The 26455-nt window shown below is 37.2% G+C and overlaps 1 protein-coding gene across 1 annotated transcript in view; it reads left to right on the forward strand.

Annotated features, from left to right (window-relative positions):
• Positions 1 to 26455, forward strand: part of GPR158 (G protein-coupled receptor 158) — a 329361-nt gene that overhangs the window by 17761 nt on the left and 285145 nt on the right. The window contains exon 2 of the mRNA XM_019933175.3: positions 12354 to 12459. Coding sequence (XP_019788734.2) covers positions 12354 to 12459 — 106 coding nt within the window. The remainder of the gene's footprint in view (positions 1 to 12353; positions 12460 to 26455) is intronic.

Raw genomic sequence — 26455 nt, forward strand, 5'->3', positions numbered from 1 at the left:
CTGCATCAGTCTACATATCCACCAGCAGGGCACAGGGGCTCCTATAGCCTCACTTTCCTGCCAACACTTGGCATCATACAGGTTTCTAATTTTTTGCCATTTTAATGAATGTAAAGTGATATCTCACTATTGTTTTACTTTGCATTTCTCTGACTACTAATTAGCTTAAGCATCTCTTCATGTGCGTGTAAGCCTGTTGGGTTTACTTTTCTGTAAACTGCTTGTTTATAGCCTTTGCCCATTTCCTATTGTGATTCCTATATTTCTGTTTCGCTGCAAGAGATCCTGCTGTATTCTAGATATTATTTCCTTGTCAATTTTAGACACTGCAATATCACCCAATCTGTCATCTTTCAGGTAACTTTGCCCATAATATCTCCCCTTGAATGGAATTTTAAAAAATTTCTGATGCTACTTACTTAGTCAAAATTTTGCCTTACAGTTTATGCTTTTGGGTTTCATTTTAAGAAGTCTTTCAATGCTTTGCCACAAAAATATTCTCTTATAATCAACTACTACCATTAAAGTTTTACCTTTCACAGTCAGGTCTTTAACATTGGGAGTTCACCTTGGTATATGATATTGGGTAGGGATCCTGTTATTATTTTTATCCATTCAGTGAGCCAGGTTCCCAACATTATCAGCCTTTATCATACAAATAAGTGCCTTATATGCATGTGTATGTCTCTGAGCTCTCTGTTTTGTTCCACTGTTTCCCATGTCTGTTTTCTGGTCAATACTGTTATGTTTCATTGCTGTGGTTGGGTAGTATGTCTCAATATTTGCTTAGGCAAAGCCTACCTCTTTCCCCTTTTCAAAGCTGACTTTTATTTTTCTACTTAAAGTAAGCTATCAAGTTTCTAAAAAAAATCTATATTGAATTTTAATTGGTTCTGCATTAAATTTATAGCTCCATTTGATGAGAATTGACATTTTTAATACAGTAAATTATTCCCTTTCAGAGCATGTGATGTCTCCATTTATTCAGATCATCTGTTTTGTCCTTCAATAGAGCTTCAAAATTTCTCCATAAAGGTTTTGTGTATTCTTGATTAAGTTAACGTCTAGATAATTTATGGGTTCTGTTGCTATTTTAAATGGCATCTTTTTAGTTATAACTTTTGTTGGAGATTGTTGGTGTAGAGAAATGCTATTGATTTTTGTACATTGATCTGGTATCCATCAACCCCGCTGAACTTTTTATTCTCATATTTGTCTGTTGATTTTATTGCTAAGCAGTCATATCATCTACAAATAATCTGATCTTTATATCTCATTTCTTTTTTTTTCTTACAGAATTAGTTGTGACTTTCAGTAACTATGTTAAACGGCATCAGTGATAGTAAACATTTTCGACTTAAAGGGAACATCTTGAAGAAAAAGTTCTTCCTTTAAGTATAGGGTTGATAGAGGCAAGTTTTACCAAGTTAAGAGTATCCTTCAATTTCTAGTATACCATTAAAAAAATTAGGTGTTGGAACTTTGTAAAATGCCTTTTTACATTGATTAAAACAATCATATAATTTTTCTAACTTCTTCTATTATTGCTGTGAATTTCATTGATATACTTTCTGATGTTAATTTAAAACATCCTTTTATTCTTGAGATATACTCCAGTGGGTCATAATGTATAATTATTTTAATATATTTTAATATTTGCTTAGCCAAGATTTCCTTTAGGATTCTTGGATCTATATGCAGAGTTAAAATGGGACTTTGTTTTTTTTATATTGTCCTCATGTGGCTTGGAATCAAAATCATATAAAATAAATTGGATAATTTTGGGTTTTATTGGTTTTAAGAACTTGTAAAAATAAAAGAAATTTTCCTTAAAAGTTTGGTAGAATTCATATACAAAACCATGTTCGCAAGCCTGAAGCTTTTCTGGGAAGTGAATGATTTAAAACTCTCTATGCTTATGGTTGTATTCAAGTTTTATATTCCCTTTGTGGCAAATTTGGCATTGTATATTTTCTATCAATTTATCCATTGTTTTCATTTCCTCTAGTTTTTAGAAGTTTGTTACAAAATAATCATATATTTTAAAAATAATAATAGCTTTAAAAAACATTCCTTTGTATCTTCATTCTGTGTATTGTTTATTTGCCTATTTCCTGTTTATTTGCATATTTTCTCCTTAATTCTTGAGTCTCCCTTATTTATCTTTTCAAAGAAATTTAGTTTTTTTATAACTAAAAATTTTTAAACTATTTTGAAATACTTTCAGACTTTCAGAAGATTAGCAAAGACAATACAGGAAGTTCCCATATACCCTTCACCCAGCTTCCTATAACATTAACATCTTACATAAGATTATTAAAAACTAAGAAACTAATATTAGTACAACACTGTTAACTAAGCTACAGATTTTATTCAGATTTCCTCAGTTTTTCCACTAATGCTCTGTTTCTCTTCCAGGATCCAAAATAGGATACCATATCTTATGGGCTGAATTATGTTTCCCCAAAATTCGTATGTGGAAGTCCTAACTCTCAGTACCTCAGAATGTGACAGTATTTTGAGACAGTACCTTTAAAGAGCTAATTAAGTTAAAATGAGGTCATTAAGATGGACCCTAATCCAATATGACTTGGGTCTTCATAAGAAGAAATTAGGGCACAGGAACACACAAAGGGAAGACCATGTGAAGACACAGAGAGAAGATGGCCATCTACAAGCCAAGGAGAGAGGTCTCAGAAGAAGCCAACCCTACTGATGCCTTGACCTTGGACTTTTAGATTCTAGAATTATGAGAAAATACGTTTCTGTTGTTTAAACCACCCAGTCTGGGTACTTTGTTATGGGAGCCCTAGCAAACTAATATATCATTTGTTTCTCATATTTCCTTAGTCTCCTCCAATCTGTGACAGTCTCTCAGTCTTTCCTTGCCTTTAAACAATACTCTCTTATGTTATCAACTATCAGTTGACACTTTTGAAGAGTGCTGCTAAGGTATTTTGTTGAATATCCCTCTATTTGGATTTGTCTGATGCTTTCTCATGATAAGCCTGAGGTTATGGGCTTTTGGGAAGAATACAATAGAGGGGAAATGCTCTTCTCATTGCATCACACCACAGAGTACATAGTATCGATATGTCTTATTACTGGTGATGTTAACCTTGGTCACTTGGTTCCTGGGGTGTTTGCCAGGTTTCTCCATTCTAGTTACTATTTTTCCCTTTCCGTATTTTATTCTAAGTGAATCACTAAGTTAAGCTCACACTCTAAGGGAAGGTGAATTCACTTCTTCCTGGAGGGAGGGGTATCAAAGAATTTTGGACATATGTTAAAACCACTACAGTAATTAATAAATGTTTTGGGGGAGATGATTTGAGCTTATTCAAATATCCTGTTTCTTCTTAATGTTTTTCCCACTAATTTTAGGATTTATCAGCAGGTCTTGCCTGCAACAATTATTAATGTGGTATTCTAATGATGATTTTCTATTTCCCTCATTCCTTCTAAATGTATGAGTTGGAATTCTTTTGTAACAAAGAGTTCTGTCTTCTTCCTCATTTATTAACTTAATCATTTATTCATATGAGTATGGACTTATGGATATTTATTTTGGGGGTTGAATCCGATATTATCATTATTTATTTCATTGCTCAAACTACTCCAGCTTCGACAATTGGGAACTCTTTTAAGTTGGCTTGTGTGTCTTTTTGACATGCCCTTGTTCTTATTTTCTGAAAATGATGCTTTAAGTGTACCTTGCATTTTCCCTGCCCCAGCCCTAGGTTCAGTCATTTCTCTAACCCTTGTTCCAGAATTTTATTTTACTTGTAGTGTATTCACTGCCATTCAAATCTAAGTATTCATTAATTTTCTTTTTCAACCTAAGGGTTATTTAGGAATTTGTTTTAATTTTCCAAACATGTGAGGTATATTTAAGCTATCCTTTTAAGAAACTTAATTTATAATTTAATGCATTATGACTAAAGGACATAGTTCGTATGACACTGATCCTTTGGAATCTGAGGTTCCCTTTGAAATATTATCTCTGGTTTATTTTTGGTAAATATTCAGTAAATATTCTGTGCATGTTAAAACAAAAAGTGAATTATTTGTCACATGAAGAGCTCTATATATGCCTAAATAGCTTAAGTCTACAGCTTAATTGTACTGTTGAGATATTTGCTAATTGCTTCTTTCTCTTCAATCTATCAGTTTCTCAGAGGTATGTCAGAATTTCCAACAATTATTTCTTTCTTATGTCAATTGTTGATAAATATACACACAAGCACACACACGTGCCTTTGGCAGCATGTATGCCCTTGGTAGCTATATCCTCTAAATCCACTGTATCTTTTCCACATATACAGTGTCTATATTGGTTAGCTGTTCCAGTTACCTATTTCTGCATAACAAATTACTGAAAAACCTAGGGGCATAAAACGAGCATTTTTCTCACAGTTCTGTGGATCACAGATCTGGGAAGGGCTTGGCTGAGTGGTTTGTTTCTAGTGTATGCAGTGTCAGCTGGCATGGCTGGGGCTGGAAGACCCACTTCTAAGGTGGCTTCTTCATTCATATATCTGGCAACTGGGCTGCGAAGTTTGGAATAGCTGGGGGATGCATGGGCACTGCTCAGTAAACTCTCTTTCCACATTTACTCCACCTGGCACCTTGCATTTACTTCCAGCAGGGTAATAGGGTAGTAGGGCTTCTTATCTGCAGAATACACTTACTCCTCTCAAGTCTCCCACCCCCAAAGTCTTATCTCACTGTGATATTGTCTTGAAGTCAGGGCTTAGCCAACTGAATGAGACCCAGATGAGCATGAGTGCTATGTGTATAGTTCAAGTATAGTATCTCTCAATTTAAAGACCTGTAAAGAAACATTATCTGTCCCCTGCCCCCAGTATCCCTGAAACATCCACATGTGATAACGAGATAGGACAATTACAATAACACTTCAGTTGAAAAAGCAGGGGAACAGGATACACATAGCAGTTACTAGTCTATAGCAATTCTGAAATTCATTTCAACACATACTGCCAATTCCTTGATTAGGACCAGTCCTGCTCCCTGGGAAAATTCTCTTAAGGTCCTGGCTTTACCCTCTGGCCTCTTGATTCTGTCCTCTGAGCTACCCTTCCTTTTCCCTAAGAAACTGACTATATTTGCAATTGAGTGGCCTTCTCAGCCTGCTTCTTGCCCATAGAAGGGTGGGGGTGGGGAAAGTGTCTTTTAAAATTTTGCACTCTCTCTTTTCTTTTTAATTCAAGATGATAGTGCTCCTACCTATGCTATTCATTGAAAAACGTAGGTTTCCTATGAATCTTACTGGATTTCATTCTATTAGACAGAAGTCACATTTACAAATCTCTTTAAGACAGGAAGTTTTCTATCTTGGGTCCTGTGGTTACTGTGCTAATAATGCCTTGCGAATCTTAGAATCCCTGTTGTTTGTCAGCGAGGGTCTATGAGGCATACCCATAAGACCATCAGAAGTCCTTTAGTCTAGCTGAGCGCCTCTATGAAACACTGCCTTAGACCTTTCTTAAGTTTTAACAAAGGATTTTCCAGACCCACCCTGAGGTGGTTCTTTGCTCTGAAGCCATTTCATATTCTGAGAATCTTTTGCTAGAATAGACAGGGGATGTGCAAGTTTTATTTCCAAATCCTGACTCTAATATTTCCTCTAAATTTCACCCCAAAACTAATCAACTCCACAACAGCATTATTCACAATACCCAAAAGATGGAAGCAACTCATTGTCTATCAACAAATGAATGAATAAACAAAATACAGTATATACATACAATGCAATATTATTCCATTAAAAAGGAAGGAAATTCTGACACGATACAACATGGATGAAACCTGAGGACATTATACAAAGTGAAATAAGCCAGCCACAAAAAAGACACGTATTGTATGATTCCACTCATGAGATGCCTAAAAGCATCAAATACTTAGAGATAGAAGTTAGAATTGTGGTTCGAATATAGGAGCTGGGCAGAGGAGGGGGATGGGAAATTGTTGTTTAATGGGTATAGAGTTGTAGTTTTGCAAGATGAAAAGAAGTCTGGAGACAGATTGCATAACAATATGAAGTAATTAACACTACTAAACTGTACATTTAAAAATGGTTAAGATGGTAAATTTTGTTATATATATTTTACCACAATCAAAAAATTTAAAAAGCCAAAAACAAAACAAGACTAAGCAACTCTTTCTTTAGTTCATGCCTTTCTCTTTGTATTCTATCACAGTCAGCTAGAAAAAGCCAGGTAGTATTCTCTGCATTTTACCTAGAAACTTCCTTAGACATATCCATAAGTTCATTGGTTTATAGGTGACAGTGTTGCCAAACTTTCCAACTATTATGTACCAAAGGTTGCTTTTTCTTCTGTCTCCAGTATCATTTCTACACTGTCCTTTAAGACTAACCAACATATTCCCACTTTTATTAACCATTTCTTTGAGGCCCTTCTAGCTTCTGCCTCTGCCTGGGCCCAAAGCCAGTGCCATACGTTTTAGGCTTCTGTTATGTAAGCAACCCCCTGCTAGGCACCAGGTCCTGTTCTGGTTATCTACTGTTTGGAGGAAATGACTGATGGCAGCTGGTCTAACAGCATCTGTTTTTATCAACTCTTTATTTTGGCAGAACCTCTGCCCTGATTCCCCATCAAAATTGACTAATGGGTTGTTACTGTCAATTTCTGTAGTGATGAAGAAGGAAAATTATGGCCCAAGGTAACGTGGTGAAGAAACAAAAGAATTTCAAAACGTTCCTTCAACATATCCAGTTTTTCTTTCCATTCATTCACCCATAGCAGTCCATGATAGTTTTCTGTTTCCTTGGGTTTTCGCACGTGCACGTGCTCTCTCTCTCTCTGGTCATGGTTATTTTAGCTACTGTTCACATCTCTCTAGCATCTGCAATTTTTCAAGGTTAATTTTGGGGAGGTGGGCGCTGATTTAGGAGTTGAGGGAAAATATTACAAAGACATGGGCTATGGAAATTTTAGTCTGGTGGGAAAAACATCATTAAAAATCCAATATTATAATAAAAGGTGCTAATGATATGAAGAAGGTAAGCACAGTGTATTATGGGGAGAATAGAGAAGCAGTTTCTAAATGAGACTTGGAGTTCACAGAAGGCTTTAAAAAGGAGCCAGGTAGGAGCTATGATAGGTGAAGCACAACTGAGACAAAGGAACTTCAGATATAAAGGTATCTATAAAAGAATGATTTTTTGAGATAGCATGATTTAGGACCCCACAGGTAATTCTGAATCGTCTGGAACAAAGAATGTATGCAAGTGAGTGGGTGGAGAAGTTAGAAGTAGGAGGGGCTTGAATATAATGTTATAGCAAGGAGCTTGGATTTCATTCTTCAGGAGAGTGGGAAATATTGATTTTAAGCAGGGAATTGTGAGGATCATATTTACAAGTTTCAAAGATTAAACAGACAGCAGTGTTTCATGCTTAAGCTCTACGGCCCCTTGCTTGCATGGGAATTTTCTAAAGCCCTGGAATAGGCACTAACAACGAATTTTGTGGTCAATTGTTTTCTGTAAAATTTGCAAAAGGAAGATACAATTGAATACTCTTTCTACTATAACTTGCCTCCATTACATTTTCCCTAGGCTGTGGGCATTACTGGAAATTGGTTAAGGGGAAGTTCTCGATAATTTAGTAATATATATTAAAGTAGTCTGTAGTCACTTCTGTCTATAGCTAAGTTCTGGTATAGAAATGCCTTCTGGTAATGATCTTACTACCCAACCAGCACTTGTAACATAAGCATGTAGGGCCAAAGGTCATATTGTGATAAAAATGTATATTCATAGTTTTGTATTTGTTTCTTAAAGAAGGACCCGAAACCGCATAAACGTGAGGGCCTACAAACCGAGATCTTCACCTGGAGCAATGCCAGACAGGACCAAATTAGTAAACTATTATAAAAATTTTTTAGCTCTCTGAGAGATGAAGATCTGAACCAGGCAGAAATAGCAGAAATGGAGAGGAAGGGTCAAGGTGCATGCAGGGAGTAGAATCTATGGAACTTGGCAATTGTTTTGATTTGGGCGGTGAGTTTCAGAACGAACAAGTTATCCACCAGATAACTGTAAGGACGGAAGCCCCATTCATGGGGAGAGAACGTCAGGGAAATTCCAAATTTGGTTGGAGGATAAATCCTGTTTGGTGCTTTTGCTGCCTTTCAGGAGTCAGAAAGAGAAGTGGAGGAAAACGCTAGTCTGCGGCTCAGCCAAGCACCTAAAGGTTTGGGGAATGTTATTTGCTATATTTTCCATTCTCTGGCTGCCACTTACCAGGCTCTTGTCGGCCCTCATCTTCCGGTCCTCAAGCCACCACACGTCAGCCACTTCCACGCCTTCAGAGTTTCCCGGCGGTGCCCGCTCACCGGATGTGGGAGCAGCACTTCCGCCTCAGAGGGGCTCGCTCAGGAGACACAGGGCGCAGGCGCGGCGGGGTTTTCCGCGGGCCCAAGTTCTGCCGCCGGGTGTGCGTCGGCTTTGAGTGTTTGCGTTGCTGTGGCTGAATGCTTTTTCCAAACCGAGAGAGCATTCTCTTTCCGCTTAATGACCCAGGCCTCCATTTCCCCACCCGCCACAGAAAGTCACGGCGCCTTCCCAAGGGCTTTGTAGGTCTCCAGGCACCGAGGCCCAGGCGCTAACGAAGAAGAGTCAGCGCTGATTTCCAGCTGCTAAACGCACGGCTCATTACATTTGGTGGGTTTTTAAAAATTATTTATTTATTTATTTAATTTTTGCTGTGTTGGGTCTTCGTTGCTGCGCGTGGGCTTTCTCTAGTTGCAGTGAGCGGGGGCTACTCTTCGTTGCGGTGTGCGGGCCTCTCATTGCGGTGGCCTCTCCTGTTGCGGAGCACGGGCTCTAGGCACATGGGCTTCAGTAGTTGTGGCATGCAGGGTCAGTAGTTGTGGCTCGTGGGCTCCAGAGCCCAGGCTCAGTAGTTGTGGCGCACGGGCTTAGTTGCCCCGCGGCATGTGGGATCTTCGCGGCCCAGGGCTCGAACCCGTGTTCCCTGCACTGGCAGGCGGATTCTTAACCACTGCATCACCAGGGAAGCCCACCTTTGGCGGTTTTACTCTGAGCCCAGAGAGCTTCCTGAGTTGAGTTTCAAGTCTGCGGTGACCTTTTGTTTCCTGTATAGGAACCTGGAATTAAGGGGGGAAATTCTCAGCCATTAAGATACCAATTTCTTAAGCCAGGTTTCTCAAGCAAGGGGCCAGAGTAATTGCATCCTCCTGGAGTCCCAAATTAACCCGTGACCCTGAGCCAGCTCTGGAGGATTTGGAGATTTCCATTATCTTGCCCTAAAGGGTAGCAAGATAGTGGAGGAAAACTTGACCTTATTATTACTAATGATTGTGGAACAAACAGAAATACATATTTTTATTAGTTTCCTACTTACATTCTTTTTTTTTTTTTCCTGTATGCGGGCCTCTCACTGTTGTGGCCTTTCCCGTTGCGGGGCACAGGCTCCGGACGCGCAAGCCTAGCGGCACTGGCTCACGGGCCCAGCCACTCCGCGGCATGCGGGATCCTCCCGGACCGGGGCACGAACCCGCGTCCCCTGCATCCGCAGGCAGACTCCCAACCACTGCGCCACCGGGGAAGCCCCTACTTACATTCTTTATAAGCCGTTCAAGTATACCAAAATGTAGTGGATAGTGGTAGTCCAGTGGGAAATTTTATGTCGCTGAGGAAGATGGCTGGTAACTTAGAGTGTGAATACGAATCTGCTGTGATTATACCTTGAACCATTGACTTAGAAATCTTACTTCAGTGAGGCTTACCCTGACCACCCGTTAAAAAAAGTTTAACCTACTCCCATCCATCCTTCTTACCTCCTTGAAGGTGTTTTCTTTTGTTTCTGTTTTCTCCATTGCACTTTTTAGTTTGTAATACGAAGTGTAATTTACTTATTTATTATAGCCCTGGTTTATTATTTGTCTGTCCCACACTAGAGTTAAGGTCTATGAAGGCAGGAACTGTTTTTTTCCTGCTTACTAATGTATTTCAGAGACCTAGAACAATTTTGGCTCATAGTACGTGCTCAGTAAGTAATTTATTGAATGAAAAACTGAATATGTTATTTTCCAAAGACCATAAATAGAGCCCAGAGTGAGCTTGTCCTGATTGCCATGACCTATATGGAACACAGTTTTATGGGAAGTCCTGGTTGGTGAAGACAGCAAGTCAACCAATGTTTGTGGAACACTTGTTCTACCCCAAGTGATAACTTTCCACATTCCTCAGAATTTAGCATCCGTTCTCCATGAAATATTCTGATGCTTTTTAAGGCATCTTAAACCTTTGGGGTTCCTTGGGCAGGACCTATGTGGTTCATCTCCATGGCATCTCTTATCTTGATATGCACATACCAGACAATAAATATTTGTTGAAAGAGCTAACTGGGTTAAGGCATTAGGTCACTTGGGAATTCAGTTAATTATCACATGAATAGTATTTGTTTTATGGAATTATGGTCCACAATAGTAGTATTTTGCAAACTGGGGTATTTCTCTGAAGGATTTATAAGGTTTTTATGATAAATTTTTGGGTCTTCCTTTCAGTGATCCTCTGAAAAATGAACTTGCACATATTCTGGGTTGTCTGGATAACCAAATACTGATGGGAGGTTTTGGTGTGCCTGTTTGTTTTTGTGTCTCTTTTGAGCATGTTAGCACTAGGTAACATAGTACATACTTTGTCACAGGTTAATAAGAACAGAGGCAGCCTTAAAAAGTAAATGATTTATTCACTCTAGATGAAGCCCAAATGACATTAAGCCACTCTGTCAGAAGCTTTCACAGTAGTTTAAAAGGAGAAAAGAGATGAGAAAAATGAGTCATAACATGTGGTACAACAGGCTTGCTGAACTAGCAGTTGGTACCATATTTCTTTTCTGAGAGGTAATTTAGTTCAGCAAAACATAATCATTGGTGTTTTTAAGTTAATTTTTTTTTTTTTTTTTTTTTTTGCGGTACGCGGGCCTCTCAACCGTTGTGGCCTCTCCCATTGCGGAGCACAGGCTCTGGACGCGCAGACTCAATGGCCATGGCCCACGGACCCAGCCGCTCCGCGGCACGCGGGATCCCCCCAGACCGGGGCACGAACCCGCGTGCCCCGAATCGGCAGGCGGACTCTCAACCACTGCGCCACCAGGGAAGCCCTAAGTTAATTTTTTAAATTTAAAAATTGTTGGCTTTATAGTTTTTCATTTGTTTTGCTATTTTGTGTGTTTTGTAGCTAGAAAAGCTATAATATAAGGAATTTGAGCCCACCTTTATGTTTGTACATATTTAATAATATCATAACGAAAATAGTTTAAGTTGGGGACATGGGACCTTGAAAATGTGTTTTTACATTTAGCGAGTTTTAGTGGGGTGTTTATGCTTTACTCAACCTGGTGAAAAAAAGTCATTGTAGAGCTTTGGGCTTCAGGGCCAGTCCCCAGAATACTCATTTCAAGTAAGTCCAGGTGCGATAGCTCAGTGTAGGACAGATAGGTCTGTTACTGCTGGTGCTAGGGGTGCTGGTGGTGGTGAAAAATAGGAGAGAGTGATCTTAGGAAAATATAGGAAGATTGGTTGGCAAATATGGAGGAATTTTAGGTAAAGTTGGAGCTTTCTTTGCAATTTTGTTTTTGGCTCTGAATTTGTGAGTTCTCTTTCTTAGTGACCTTTCTCAAATGGGTAAGTGAAATGCAGTGTTTTTATTTCTAGATTTAAAAGAGTAAACACTAAACGGCACTTCTGTGGATGGTGCAAATCTGTTCCGTTTGTAACACTGGAAGACCTAAAGAACTGCTTAAAGTCATTGTGATAGAAGATCAGAGAAAAGAGATGCTTTTTTTCTGATACTGTCTTCCCCTCTTAACTCATTCCCCCGCCCCCTTGCCCCAACCTTCCCATCCCAGGCCCTGCATTGGGAAATAGGAGTAGAAAGAAATAAGGGCTTTTAAAAAATTTACTTTAATAGAAGGGGTACTGGGAGCAGGTGTTATTTCAGAGTCGACTTTGCTACCATGTCCAGAGTAATACTGTCCGGAGTTCAGTCAATCAGCAAATATTTATTGAACACCTACTGTGTGCCAGGCATTATCCAGGGAGCTGAAACAGTGAACAATACAGAGTCCCTGCTTTCGGACTTAATAAAACTAATACTTTATGATTCTGTTCTATTCTGTCTGTAGCTACACGTGGTACACTTTAGATGAATATGGGTGGGCAATTTGAAGAATTTTAGTGCATTCTTTATGCTGATTTGGCTGATTTCTAGGGTAGAATACAGAGTTAGATATTGTAAAGGCTCAAATTAATTTGTTCTTTTTGTCTTTCTCTGTTTTAAGGGGTGTCATGAAAGTTGACATAAATCTTCAGAAGGTGGACATTGACCAATGTTCAAGTGATGGCTGGTTTTCAGGAACTCACAAATGTCACCTTAACAATTCAGAGGTAAGAACATAGAGATAAAGTTCTCTGAAATCAGAAGCTCAGAAATATAATACTTTTGAATATGTTGTATTTGTGTGGGTAGGTGAACAAGAGGCATCTTACTGGGAAAAAAATCTCCTATGCAGGTCTGAATGTTGCCAAATGAACTGAAAGAGGAATAGAAAATGAAATTTGTGCAGAATAACTGTTCATTTGGGGACTAAGAGAAGGCTGAAACTAAAATTATGTCTGAAGTTTGGCTTTAGTCAAGGGCTGACCCTATTGTTCAAAATGGGCTGGAAATTAAAATAGCCCTGAAGTGAGAAACCAGTCCCAAGAGGGGTCAACCAAATTATGCACATTTTTATGGAGTATGATGCTTGTTGAAACATTGATAGTATTCATTCAGACACCCTGCCATCTGCTAGAAAAGCAATAGAGAAAGTATGGCTAGGAGATTTTGAAAAAAAGGAGAAAACTGTACACAGGCAACTGAAACAGAAATGTGTGTATTTGGTGTGTTTTTTCCAATTTGCAGTTCCTCTCCATACTTGATTTCATGGAACTCTGGTTGGTAAGGGACAGGCAGAGAGATCATACTTCTGGAAATAAGGCTGTCACTTGTCTTTTTTTTTTAACTATTTTTTTTATTGAATGAAATTCTGAATTTTAAATTCTGTAGTGCTTTACAATTTTCAAGTTTCACACAGTTGATTTCATATAATCCCATAAGAACCCTATTTTCCCCTCTACCCCTATATTGCCCCCTCCCCATTCCCTCTCTCCACTGGTAACCACTAGTTTCTTCTCTGTATCTGTGAGTCTGCTTCTTTTTTATTATATTCACTAGTTTGTTGTATTTTTTAGATTTCATATGTAAGTGATATCACACAGTATTTGTCTTTCCCTGCCTGACTTATTACATTTAGCATAATGCCCTCCAGGTTCAAACATGTTGCTGCAAATGGCAACATTTCATTCTTTTTATGGCTATGTAGTATTACATTGTGTGTGTGTGTGTGTGTGTGTGTGTGTGTGTATACACACACATACATACACACCACACCTTCTTTATTCATTCATCTGTTGATGGACACTTAGGTTGCTTCCATATTTTGGCAATTGTAAATAATGCTGCTATGAGCATTGGGCTGCGTGTATCTTTTCAAGTTAGTGTCATTTGTCTTCTGTAGTTTCAGAGATGACGTGTGATGACATCCTCATTTCATTTTCAGTAATCTATCTCTGAGGTCCCCAAATGCTCTGAAACAAATGTACAATAAAGCTCCTGACCTTAAGTACTTGGGCTATCTCAACTTTCCATGAATTTATGAGGAAAGTCAGCTTGATTTATTTAAAATAGGGAATATTCATATAAATGTAGTAATCTACATGTTCAGTTTGAATTTTTGCCAAATACTCCCGCAGCCCACCACTACCCAAGTAATCTTGCACAGTTCCCCACATCCCCCTACATTCCACGCACACCTCCACCTGCCCTCCATACTTCCCACCACAATATCCCTCAATCCTCCCACCCCCGATGAAACCCCCCCCAAATCCCCCACGTCCCTCTAAGCCCATCGCACATCCCCACCATGTTTCCATGACCCCCTCTTCCTCAGTACCCCACACGTCCCCACTCCCACATCTCCATACACCTCCACGTAGCCAACCCTCTGCACAGCCCTCACTTCCTTCACTCCCTGCCCCCAAATTGTGACCCAATTATGTCAATGAAGTGCTTCTGTCTTGTCAAGTCACAGAGGTCAAGATCCTCTTTTCATCTCCCTTCACTGTTTGTTCTTATGGTTTTGAACTTTTCTGAGTTCCCACTTCCCTTTGGATGGTTCTGGCGTTTCTAAAGATATGAATTTCAGTTACTGATTTGGTAAATATCTTTAGCCTGATTATTATCTCCATGCCAATGGCGTATAGCTCCAAAGCTTTGTCTTTTAGCCAGAGTAGAATTTTTCCTGCATGGGTGTCATATTGTGGATATTGATCTGTATGTGCTCATTTCTGTATAGCCTTGTTTCAGTGGTGCTCCTGGGTGGTTCAATAAACAGTCTGTCTAGAAACAAGGAGATATTTTTTTATCAGTCTGTTACAGTTGCTGCTTGCCTCTAATTATCTTGTTGTTTTTCTTCCATATAGCACATCTATGTATTTGACTAGATGGTCTTATTGGGTGGCCTTTTGGAAGATTGATTTATTTTCATTGCATCAGGATTATCAATTTTCTGAGAGTTGTGTCTTTTTAAAGCTTTCAAATAAAGCTAAGTTATTTCAAGATAAAATATTATCCTCTATTCTGGTAAACAAAGATCAGGGTGAATGTGTAACTTTTGGCTTTATATATGGGAGCATTGCATTTATTCAGTTCCTATAGGAAAAAAACAGAAAAACATACCCTGTAAGACAACCAACAGTTCAATGAATCTCATTTGAAAATGTTGTACAAAGAGGTTCAATGATCAAAAAATAACATCAACAAACACTGAATCTACAAAATGCATGTTTTGAAAACTCTGGATCCCTCGACCCCTTTACTTGCCCAGGTCCTAGGGTTGGGAGTCGAGATATTGGTGTCCTAGGCTGGGCCCCTGAGGCCCTTGGTAGGTAGTCTGATTGACATAGGGCTGGCCTGGAACTTCTCTAAGGTTCTGGAGTTGGTGCTGGTCTCTCTAGGTACCTGCCGCCGGTCCATACCACATCCTCAGACTTGGGACCAGCAGTGGTCTTTCAGTCCTTCCCTGTAGTGAGGTGAATTGGAGACTAGGAACTGGCTTCTACTGATGTTTTTATTGCTTGGGAAACAGAAAGAAAAGCTCTTGTTCAGGGCGTTTTTCATCTGCACTGGCTCGCCTTTGTTCCTTGTCACAGATTTTCTGTCACAGACCCCAAGGATCATTGTGTAAACCAGCTTGTTTTGGGACGTATCTTCCACGATTCGTATTTGCAGGGTGTAGGGGCCTGTCTATGAAAATCCGCATCACTAGAAACAGAGACACTCTTCGTGTTTACTGGGTTTTATTTTGCCAATATTTAACATTCTTCTCTTGTAAATACCACAGGGAGTTACAAATTTCAAAGTTATAATTGAGGCAAACTTTTCACTTAAAAATTTTTTTTCCAGTGTGTTGGCTTTTCAGCCTCCAAGGTATCTTAAACTAGTATAGCGAGTCTGATGTTGGAAACAGATAAGTGGTATGTAACCAATGAGAGAAGCCTCAGGAGCATTTTAGAAAGGCATGGGATAGTTTGTGAGGAGAATAAATTCTCAACAAGTTTGGGTTGTTATCGAGTCTAGGAGGCCAATAAGTATTTTTTGAAGGGCATAGTAAATTGAGATCTGAGTCGACACCCTCAACTGGATTGCAGGATTATTCTGGCTGTTTTTATGACTGATTCAGATCACTGCTACCTGGACTTGATCATGTTTTCAGTATCCATTTAAATAATTCTTCACCTATGTCATATCATTGTTTGCTTTGAGTACACAAAATCTTCTCCTACAGAATAGTTTATTAAAAACATTCAAATAAATTGATATTGCTATTTTAAAGGTTTTCTTTTGCTTTGTTTCCATTGGAAGAATTTTTAAAATCACTATTTAAAGTAGGAAACATTAGGACAGTGGTCTTGAAACTTTTTGATTATATTCTATTAGTAAAAATGCTTTAAGCATCCACCAATGGTACTTGTATATTTTTTATGCTATAAAGTATATGCATCTTTTGTTACATATTCTGTATATTATAAATCAGAAAACTTAATTGGGTTGAGATAAATATGAAATATGGTTTTAATGTAGATTATATTTTATGAAAATAAATGTATCTTTAATGAGAGCAATGTAATTGACTGATTTACAGTTTTTGAAAAATTTTCAGTGACAGTGTTATGATTGATTATGCTTCATCATTTAAAAAAAACTTAGTTTAGTCATTTGCAGAGACGTGGATGGATCTAGAGACTGTCATACAGAGTGAAGTAAGTCAGAAAGAGAAAAACAAATATCGTATATTAACGCATATATGTGGAATCTGAAATAATTGGTATAGACGATCTTTGTAAATAGACGATTTACAAAGCAGAAATAGAGACACAGACGTAGAGAACAAATGTATGGATACCAAGGGGGAAAGGCGGGGGGGTGGGATGAATTGGGAGATTGGAATTGACATATATACACTGTTGATACTATGTATAAAATAGATAACTAATGAGAACCTACTGTATAGCACAGGGAACTCTACTCAATGCTCTGTGGTGACCTAAATGGGAAGGAAATCCAAAAAAAGAGGGGATATATGTATATGTATAGCTGATTCACTTTGCTGTACAGCAGAAACTAACACAACATTGTAAAGCAACTATACTGCAATAAAAATTAAAAACAAACAAACAAAATCTTAGTTTAATACTTAGTAATGCAATGATTCAGAAGTCTCTAAGTTCAGTTTATTTTTATATTTAGTTTTAGTGTCTGTCATAGTTGAAAATATGCCTCACAAGGATATGTCAATCCCAACTGAAGAAATTAATTGTTGACTATATTTTCTAAATAACAGTGTTCATTTCTCAGTTCCATCTACCAATTTTGCCAAGGTTATTTTCAGAAATACAGCTGGCAGTTTTTCATCTTACCTGAAGTCAGCTGGTCCCTACTAATTGGAAAGCTGGGCATCTTAATATTTTAAAAGAATAGGTTAAGAATCCACTCAGACTTTCATGGGGAATATTTTCAAACAGATGAGGAAATTTTATTTCCAAGTTTAAACTGTATGGCTATGTGAGTATTTATAGTTTTTGGCAACAAAACCCACAGAACACTGAAAATATTTCCAAATATCCATTTTCAAAATGCTCACTTCAGAAGGCTTTCACATGGATTATTGAAGTGTCACAGTTACTTTGAAGGAAGAGCTTATATATTAAAAAAAAAAAAAAAAAAACCTGCTACGTAGACACTACTGACATCCAGTTGTCATAGAGCAGGTCAGCAAATTTAGAACATTTGCCTTTTTTGTAAACAGCAATGCATAACTAATCTTCGAGTTTAGAAGCAAGTAGTTCACTCTGATAATCAGAAAATCTTTGTGTGGGAAAAGGTTTTCCAGGTCACACACCATCTTATTATGAAGAGTTGGAAATATTTTACAATTTAAAATAATATACTCTGTAAATCCATGTAGATGGTCGTATATAAAAGGTAATACATTGAAATGTGAAAGCAAATATAGGAACCAAGTAACCACTGTCAATATTTCTGTCTTAAAACTCCCAGTTTTACCTCTGGTGCCTTATCAGTATTATGGTCATATGAAATGTGGATTGAGTGAAGGCATTAATGTCAATCCAAGCCTTAAATATTACTAAAGCTAAATTTATTTCTTATTTTTTTATTAAAAAAGTTAAATATAAATAGAACTTTTAGTATTTTTTCCCCCACATGTGTCCTCTGCTTTGGAGACCACTTCTTGAGGTTATCAGCTTCACTGTTCTATCCAGAATCACGGGAATGGTTTTGTTGTCAGCTCAGCCAGTGGTTTTATATAGCGATAAGACAATTTTTGGATATCTCTTCTTTTCTATTGAGTGCACTGAATGAGAGTCGATGTGTAGCTCCTTACTACTTCATTAGATGTAACTCAGTGAATCTCTAAAGAAATCTTTTTAAAAAGTTAAAATATAGGAAAGGATATAATTTAGTACACAAGAAAAGAAATTTAATGCAAAAATCTAAAGAAAGCAGAAGGAATTAATCATTCTCTTTTGAAAGCCCTCTTATATACAGAACATAGCTTAATCGTTTGGCTGTGGCAGGATTTAGAGTATTTTCCTAGAGCTCTTTTATTTAATTCAATTTCTGCTTGAGTGAAATTGTTTAGAAACCGTTATATATTCGTTTTCATCTTGTGACTGAAATGTCAACATTGCTCTTCTTTTCTCTAGAAAGGTTCTGCATTACATATGTTATCGTTCACCTGTCTCCAGAACTGTGCTGTTCAGTATGAGAACCACAAGCTACATATGGCTACTGAAATGAAAATCAATTAAAATTAAACAAAATTAAGAATTCAGGTCCTTAGCCCCATTAACCTGATTTGAAATATATAGTAACCACATGGAACCATTGGACCCTGGACAATTAGTGGACAAGCTGGGCTCTTGAATATGGCCTAGCTTATAGTGTAGTCAAACCACACAAATTATTGAAACCTTTGAAATGCCTGAATTTCCTTATATGGGTGAATCAGTAACATTGCCTTTAAATTCACTAAGGGACATTTAAGGACAAACTTGAAATGAATTTTGGCTTATGTAATCATTCTTATGATCTACTGTGTTAACTCAGTTGAAAATAAGTAATGATAAACCTGCAAGCTATTTTTAATGTCATTATTTTACACTGAAAACTGTGAAAAAATCTTCCAGTAAATGGGGAAAAGTAAATACTGGTAATCTTCTAGACATTTAAATTTCCACTGTGTTTGTAGTAAAACTTCTGTTTTCTCTCATTATCAATACAAAATGTGATTCCTGTGAAATCGCACTCTTCTGCTAAGGTGTAGGGCAGTGAGCAGGTGTCCATTGGTGCCTAGCACAGTGCCTGGTACATATATTGAATTAATGGAGGCAACCTGCTCCTTGGGTAGATGGCCTTCTTATAATAATATAGAGTTACTGCTTTTGATTTCTCCCACTGGAATTGCTCAAAATAAAGTTAAACTTTTTTTTTTTTTTTTTTTCTTCACAGCAGCCACTCAGATATTTGAAGACTGCTGTCAGCCTGCTTCTAAGTCTTTCTTTTAGGCTAAATATCTTCTGTTTCAGTCAAGTATCGTTTTACTAGGTTTAACCAAAAGAGGCCATACCACTACTGTATGACTCCCCATTTGTTTTTGAACTTGTCAAGACCTAACTTGTTTGATTTTGTTACATAGTCCTTTCTAAAATTAATGGGAAACTGATGATATTTTCAGAGTTTTCATTGTGCTCCTGAAAGTTATTTGGACTAGATATTCTGGACTTGCTCCAAAACTAGAGTTAGGAAATAGTATTCCAAAATAACTGTACTGGGGTGCCTAATAAGTCAGTTAAGGGAAAGCTGACTCTCTCTTTTTTTAATTTAATTTTTTTTAACTTTTAATTTTATATTGGAGTATAGTTGATAAACAGTGTTGTGTTAGTTTCAGGTGTACAGCAAAGTGATTCAGTTATACATATACATGTATCTGTCCTTTTTCAAATTCTTGTTCAGAGCTGGCTCTCTTGTTCAGAGAAAGATGTTTCCAGGAACAGAGCAAGGGTTCACCAGTGGCTATTGCCATCTTGTGGTTGGGGGAAAGGGAGAAAGAGAGGGCATTTTGCAAGGCTTATAAAAACTTCATGCAACATTGGCTATATGGTTGGAGTAGGTGCCTCTTAAGTATCTTTGCAACCCTAAGATTTTATACTTCTAGCGAACTGTAAAGGGAAAAACTGAAAGGTGTTTCCATCCAAAGGCAATGCTCTGACTATCCTTGCATTGGCAATACCTTGAATTCTCACACTGCATGTGATTGTGCCTGCAAAACTTGAGATTTTCTTATTTTGCTCTATGGTAATGATAAAGCAAACTGCTATTCATCATTGGCGCCTTCATTCAAGCTAGCTTATAGGATTTGATTTCCACTTACTCATTAAGCACTTTGGTGATGGTTATGGACGACTAACACATTCTGAGGAAGTGAGAAGGAAAAGCCAAAACATGTTTAGTTGACTTTAGGTTGCGAATCTGGGATGATGTGAGCCAGAAAGGAGGCAATATAGGGGAGTATTATTATTTTTTTCTCTAATTTGCTTCTTTTGCTTATGAAGGAATCAGATACCTTAGAGTAGAAGATAAATCCATTTTTTCCACTATGACAAAGTCATGATATTTGGTATCTGCTTCTGAATAACACTCCTTTGTATACATTCCATGTCACTGGATTGTATCACCAACCTTCTTGAACTTGTTGATCTAATGTTGGGACCTTTGAAGTATTTGCATTAAAATGTACAAAGGGGGAGCACATCCTGTCTATTCAAGGTAAATAGACTCTTTCTCTAGATCTGTCTGTCTATCTCATGTCTATATCTCTATTTATCTGTCTATTTGAGACAAAAATCTATTAAATCTTGATTTATAGCTTTCTACTTTATCAAATTTATCCACTATATAAAATGTTTTTTTAAAAAAACCCTTACAAGATCTTATTCATAAGATCTCTTACCAGTAGTGTAGGTAAAGGCACTTTTGATAATATTTGCTAGTAATTAAGTTTTCTTTAGCCCAAGCCTGAAAAGTCTATAAGACGCCAAAAGTGAAGTATCCCTTTGATACAAGTTTGTTTTTCAATCTCTAAGAAAACAACTATTTCATAATAAAAAACAAGACGTGTCCATTTCGTACTTATAGTGTGAGTTACATATTATTGTTATTCCCATTATTTAGATGAGAAAATTAAGACTTAGAGTGGTTTAAGTAACTTGACTGAGGTCATAAATCTAGTAAATGGTATTTCAGGAATTTAAACTATAGGAAGGTACTATGGGTGACGTACGGTTGTTTGGAGAGAGAATCACTGACTGGTAATGGCCCATGGGCTGATACCGTTAGTCTTGTGAGTTCAGCCAAGAGGCATGCTGGAATCTTACTTAACTAATTGGTTAGGCATATACCAGTCAGGAAGAACTGATCTAGCTCTCAGGTGGCCGAAACAAATTTCCAAGAGGGTACGGCAAGTTCACATAGAAATTTGGATTAGGATCAATATACAAGGGCTTCCATCTTACAGGTGTGTGAGCGGCAGCAGCAGAAGTTTCTTGCCAGTGGTGGTACTCTTGTTTCAATGTATGGCAGTGATTTGGGATGGTAGAAATGTCCAGTTTGAAACTGAACCCAAGGGATAAGATCCATCTCCTTAGATAGAAGTTGTTGAGGGCTGTACACATTGTCTGGGCGTCAGTTAAGGGGCAGGTGTTAAGGAAAGGGACCTATTCCTTGCAGGGAGTTAGAATACAAATCAGAATGTAGGAATAAAACTAAGGTGAATATGGAGGATTGCAACTCACTGGGTACAGGGATGCCAAGGGAATCTACTGTGTTTATGATAATATATAAATACATTTTAAACTCTAACTATTGCTGAAGATAAACACCTAAAATACTCCCGAACTTCTCTATGATCAGGGGTTAGAATGGGGCTGAGCTTAAAGGTGGGCATATGCAGCATATGCAGCTAGGCTGGGGTAGGCTGGGGCAAGGAGTTTGACTTACATACAACAATGGATATGAACTCAAAGTACTAGATTTCTTGATCTTTTCAATGTGGTGAGAGAACATCTGATGAAATATGAAGTTAGTGAACAGATTTGGAGTATGTAGCTAAATTTGTAATGGAGGCAATCAGGGAAAAATAAACTCTACCTATTAAACCATTGCTTTTGTCATTTTCAGTAGCAGAAAAATTGCTACTTGTCCAATTCTAGATATGAGAGGCAATCAGAATATACAGTGAGTGCCTGAGGGTGACTTTTTTAGGGGTTAAATATAGCTTTGCATCATTAGCTTATGTGGGAAAAAAATCCCATTATGACAGCAAATCAGATCTAATCTGGCACTCCCTCTGCCACAATTATATAAAATATGGTGGAAGCTTGTCAAAGCTTTCAGTGAGAAATGAGGCTACTGATGCTTGGCAGCCCCCTTTTGAGCACAGTGAAGAATCATGTTGCTTAGCTACAGCCCTTGGCTGATTTAGAAAGCTTTAACTGACTGTATTATACAAGAGTTAAACTCTATTCCTTGATTTTTTTTTTTCCTTAAGAGAAAAAGCCTTATTTAACACCTTCTTATTTTTGGGGTATCTTTACCAAGTCATTTATGTCTATTCACCCAGGACACATTTCGAGTTATCGTTGTTTTTCTCTCCCCAGGGTTTATAGATTGAGAGAGAACAAGTGGGTGGTTGGTGATACAAGGAGAACATAAAGTATTGAAATAAATGCTTTTGCCGGCAAAGTAATGTGCAAGTGTCTATTTAAATTTTTCTTTTTCACTTGAAGTCATTGTATTTTTCCCCTCTTTCTGCTTATTCATAGTTTGAGTTGCTATTGTCTTTATAATGCACAAGAATGTATAACATTTAATTATATTTTTGTATTTCAAAATGTAAACTGACATAGGTGTATGGAGAAGTATAGGGAACAGTGAATGAAACAGGAGTAAGTGTGTGGGCTGGAATTGGAACCAAAACACTGAAAACAGAAGGATTAAGGGGAAAAACAAAGAAGAACTGTAAATGGAGAGGTTTACAGCAATTATCGTACGTGAAGTAGAAAAGTGTGTAAAGGGGGAAATGTCAGATGTGTCAGAGACCATTTCAGTGGGGTAAAAATACTCAAGGACTCTTAAGTCTGGAGGAGATTCTAAAAGGCTTTTGGTTCATGCTGTCTCCAGAAGGAATATTTTTTATACTGTTCTAAATATGTAGATATCTACTTATTTTTACAGCTCTTCAGGAAAGAGAGCTGTCCCTAAGCAATGCTTTCTAACATCTTACCATAATTATTGGAATGAAGTAGAGCCATGACCTAATCTCGATTATGTAATTATTCAGTAGATTTTACTATTGACTTGTCAGTACAATCTGTTTTATACATGCAAAAGCAATTTTTCCTGCTTTACAGTTCCCTGATTACCTGCAGGAAAGCCTATAGAGTTGATTCTATATTTACATTCAGAAATAGGATAATGGTTAATTGTCGCTACAGGCTTGGCTCCATCATGATTCTAATTCTGTTGAAGCCCAGATTTCATAGACTTAGAAGCTAAACCACTTCGTTTATGGGTTTTGTTTTTATGCTGGTCTGCAGATCACCTTCATTTGCCACCTTTTAAAGTATGTTTGTGTAATATCATCATTTTCAAAGTGTGGTCCTGGAACCCTTCAAGTGAGGACCCCTGGGGGTCCTCAAGACCCTATTAAGGAAGTCTGTGAAGTTAAACCTTTTCATAATAATTTTCATAATAATTCAGAGACTATTTGCCTTTTGAACTCTATTCTCATGGGTGTACAGAGGCTTCATAAAATTTGATATAGAAACAGGTTGAATGCAGAAAGGAATATGAGAATCTAGTTGTCTTCTAATAAGCCAGACTTTAAGGAGATTTGCAGAAATGTAAAACAATGATACTCTTCTCGCTAAGTTTTTTATTTTTGGGAAATATTGTTATTTTTCATAAATACACTATGTTAACATGTAATGAGCTTATCACTATTTTTAAATGAATTAATAAATATTTTGGAAGTTTCTCCATTTAATATTTAAGATGGTAAATATCAATGGATATAACCAACATAAATAAAAGCTCTTTGATATTCTCAATAATTTTCAAGAGTGTAAAGGGGTTCCAAGATCAAAAATTTGAGAGGTCCAATCTGGTGTGTTCCTCAGCTCCTGCATGATTCTGACCTTCACTCCACTTCCTGGTTTCTATGCTTTCTCTCCCTTACTTTGATGATTCTGCTGACAGATTTCTGTATCCCACTTCTCCTCTCCATCTTCTCTCCTGATAATTTCAGCCTCAGACTCCACTGAACCTTTAGCCTAGTGTCATTAGAATTGGTGGATGACAGAAGGGCCGTGATCCCATTAGTTTAAATGGCAATCTGTTTAAAATAAAATTTCACATATTAAGTTTGATATGTATTTCTAACTATAGTGACTGCATTACAGGTAAAAATTTTCATGTATTATTTCACTTATTAGTTTGAATAGAAAAGACACTTTTAGGATTTTGATTTTGATTTCATTTTTTAACAAATTTGACCAAAATGTCAAATAATGGAATATACCGTATTTTATCCTCTGAATTTCGTGTTGAAATTTCAAATGTAAATTAGAAGTCATTTATACACTAAAGCACATAGAACTGTATAGGATTCTGCAGCCTTAAGTATGTATAAAGGCCAGTGTGTCTGTTTAGTTAGTGCCGTTTATTAATAAATGGCATATTGAAGTTACGCCTGAAAATTTTCTTCTTACGATTGGTCTGAAATTTAATCCTATTATGTGGTAAGCTGGTCAACAACAATTTAATTTTTGTTTTTAATTAATGAATTGCAAATTCAGTAAACATCTTTTTTTTTTTTTTTCTGTTCAGTCAAGATCGTCTTTGGACTAAATTGGACTAAATGAATACCATGCATGTGTAAAATTAAAAGTCAATTTAGTATTTTATTCCTTTGTTGAAACAGAGATCCCAGAATCTGTTTTTTTTTTAATGTGAAAGATTTCACAAAGCTTTCTTTAAACAGGTTAAATATTTGGTTGACAGCTATACAATGTTTTGTTACCCCTGCAACAGTGATACATATGTTGTTGAATGAGGGTGACTGGAAATGAAATTCTGCACCTTTTTTCCTCTGTCAGGATTGATTAGATTTTGAATTACAAAAGTGCTTGGGGAGCTCTACTCAATACTCTGTAATGGCCTATATGGGAAAAGAATCTTAAAAAAAAAAAAAAAGTGGATGTATGTATATGTATAACTGATTCACTTTGCTGTACACCTGAAACTAACACAAGACTGTAAATCAACTATACTCCAATAAAAATTTAAAAAAATAAAAAAAGCTTGATAGCCAGGTCTCTCTGGTGGCAATGTGTTGAGCTTTTTCCCTTTTCCTCACTCCCACAACCAGTCACTTGTGAGTTTTTGTCAGTTCTACCGCAGTATCTCATCAATTTGTTTTCTTCCTCATTCTTCTTTTTTTCTACAAAGTCCTTATTCTTTATTTATTAATTTTCTGATATTCATATGATATTGCTAAATTTCAAATTGTTTTCATTCATTTATTTATTTACTTTAACACTAACGATGAAAAATCTGAAAGAGAAGTTAAGGAAACACTCCCATTTACCACTGCAACAAAGGTTTTAATTTCTCTGTCAAATCTGAATGAGATCCTTGCTGGGTAGAGTAATCTTGGTTGTAGGTTTTTCCCTTTTATCACTTTATATATGTCCTGCCACTCCCTTCTGGCTTGCAGAGTTTCTGCTGAAAGATCAGTTCTTAACGTTATGGGGATTCCCTCGTATGTTATTTGTTGTTTTTCCCTTGCTGCTTTTAATATTTTTACTTTGTATTTAATTTTTGATGGTTTGATTAATATGTGTCTTGGCATGTTTCTTCTTAGATTTATCCTGTATGGGACTCTCTGTGCTTCCTGGACTTGATTGACTATTTCTTTTCCCATGTTAGGAAAGTTTTCAACTATAATATCTGCAAATATTTTCTCAGTCCCTTTCTTTTTCTCTTCTTCTTCTGGAACCCCTACAATTCGAATGTTGGTGCATTTAATGTTGTCCCAGAGATCTCTGAGACTGTCCTCAATTGTTTTCATTCTTTTTTCTTTATTCTGCTCTGTGGTAGTTATTTCCACTATTTTATGTTCCAGGTCACCTATCCATTCTTCTGTCTCAGTTATTCTGCTATTGATTCCTTCTAGAGTATTTTTCATTTCATTTATTGTGCTGCTCATCATTGTTTGTTTGCATTTTAGTTCTTTTAGGTCCTTGTTAAACGTTTCTTGTATTTTCTCCATTCTGTTTCCAAGATTTTGGATCATCTTTACTATCATTACTCTGAATTCTTTTTTAGGTAGACTGCCTATTTCCTCTTTAGTTTGGTCTGGTGGTTTTTACTTTGCTTCTTCATCTGCTGTGTATTTCTCTGTCTTCTCATTTTGCTTAACTTACTGTGTTTGGGGTCTCCTTTTCACAGGCTGCAGGTTCGTAGTTCCTGTTGTTTTTGGTGTCTGCCTCCAGTGGGTAAGGTTGGTTCAGTGGGTTGTGTAGACTTCCTGGTGGAGGGGACTGGTGCCTGTGTTCTGGTGAATGAGGCTGTATCTTGTCTTTCTGGTGGGCAGGACTGTGTCCGGTGGTGTGTTTTGTGGTATCTGTGGCCTCATTATGA

Source organism: Tursiops truncatus, chromosome 2, assembly GCF_011762595.2.
Source record: "Tursiops truncatus isolate mTurTru1 chromosome 2, mTurTru1.mat.Y, whole genome shotgun sequence".
In the NCBI taxonomy this organism is placed as follows: domain Eukaryota; kingdom Metazoa; phylum Chordata; class Mammalia; order Artiodactyla; family Delphinidae; genus Tursiops; species Tursiops truncatus.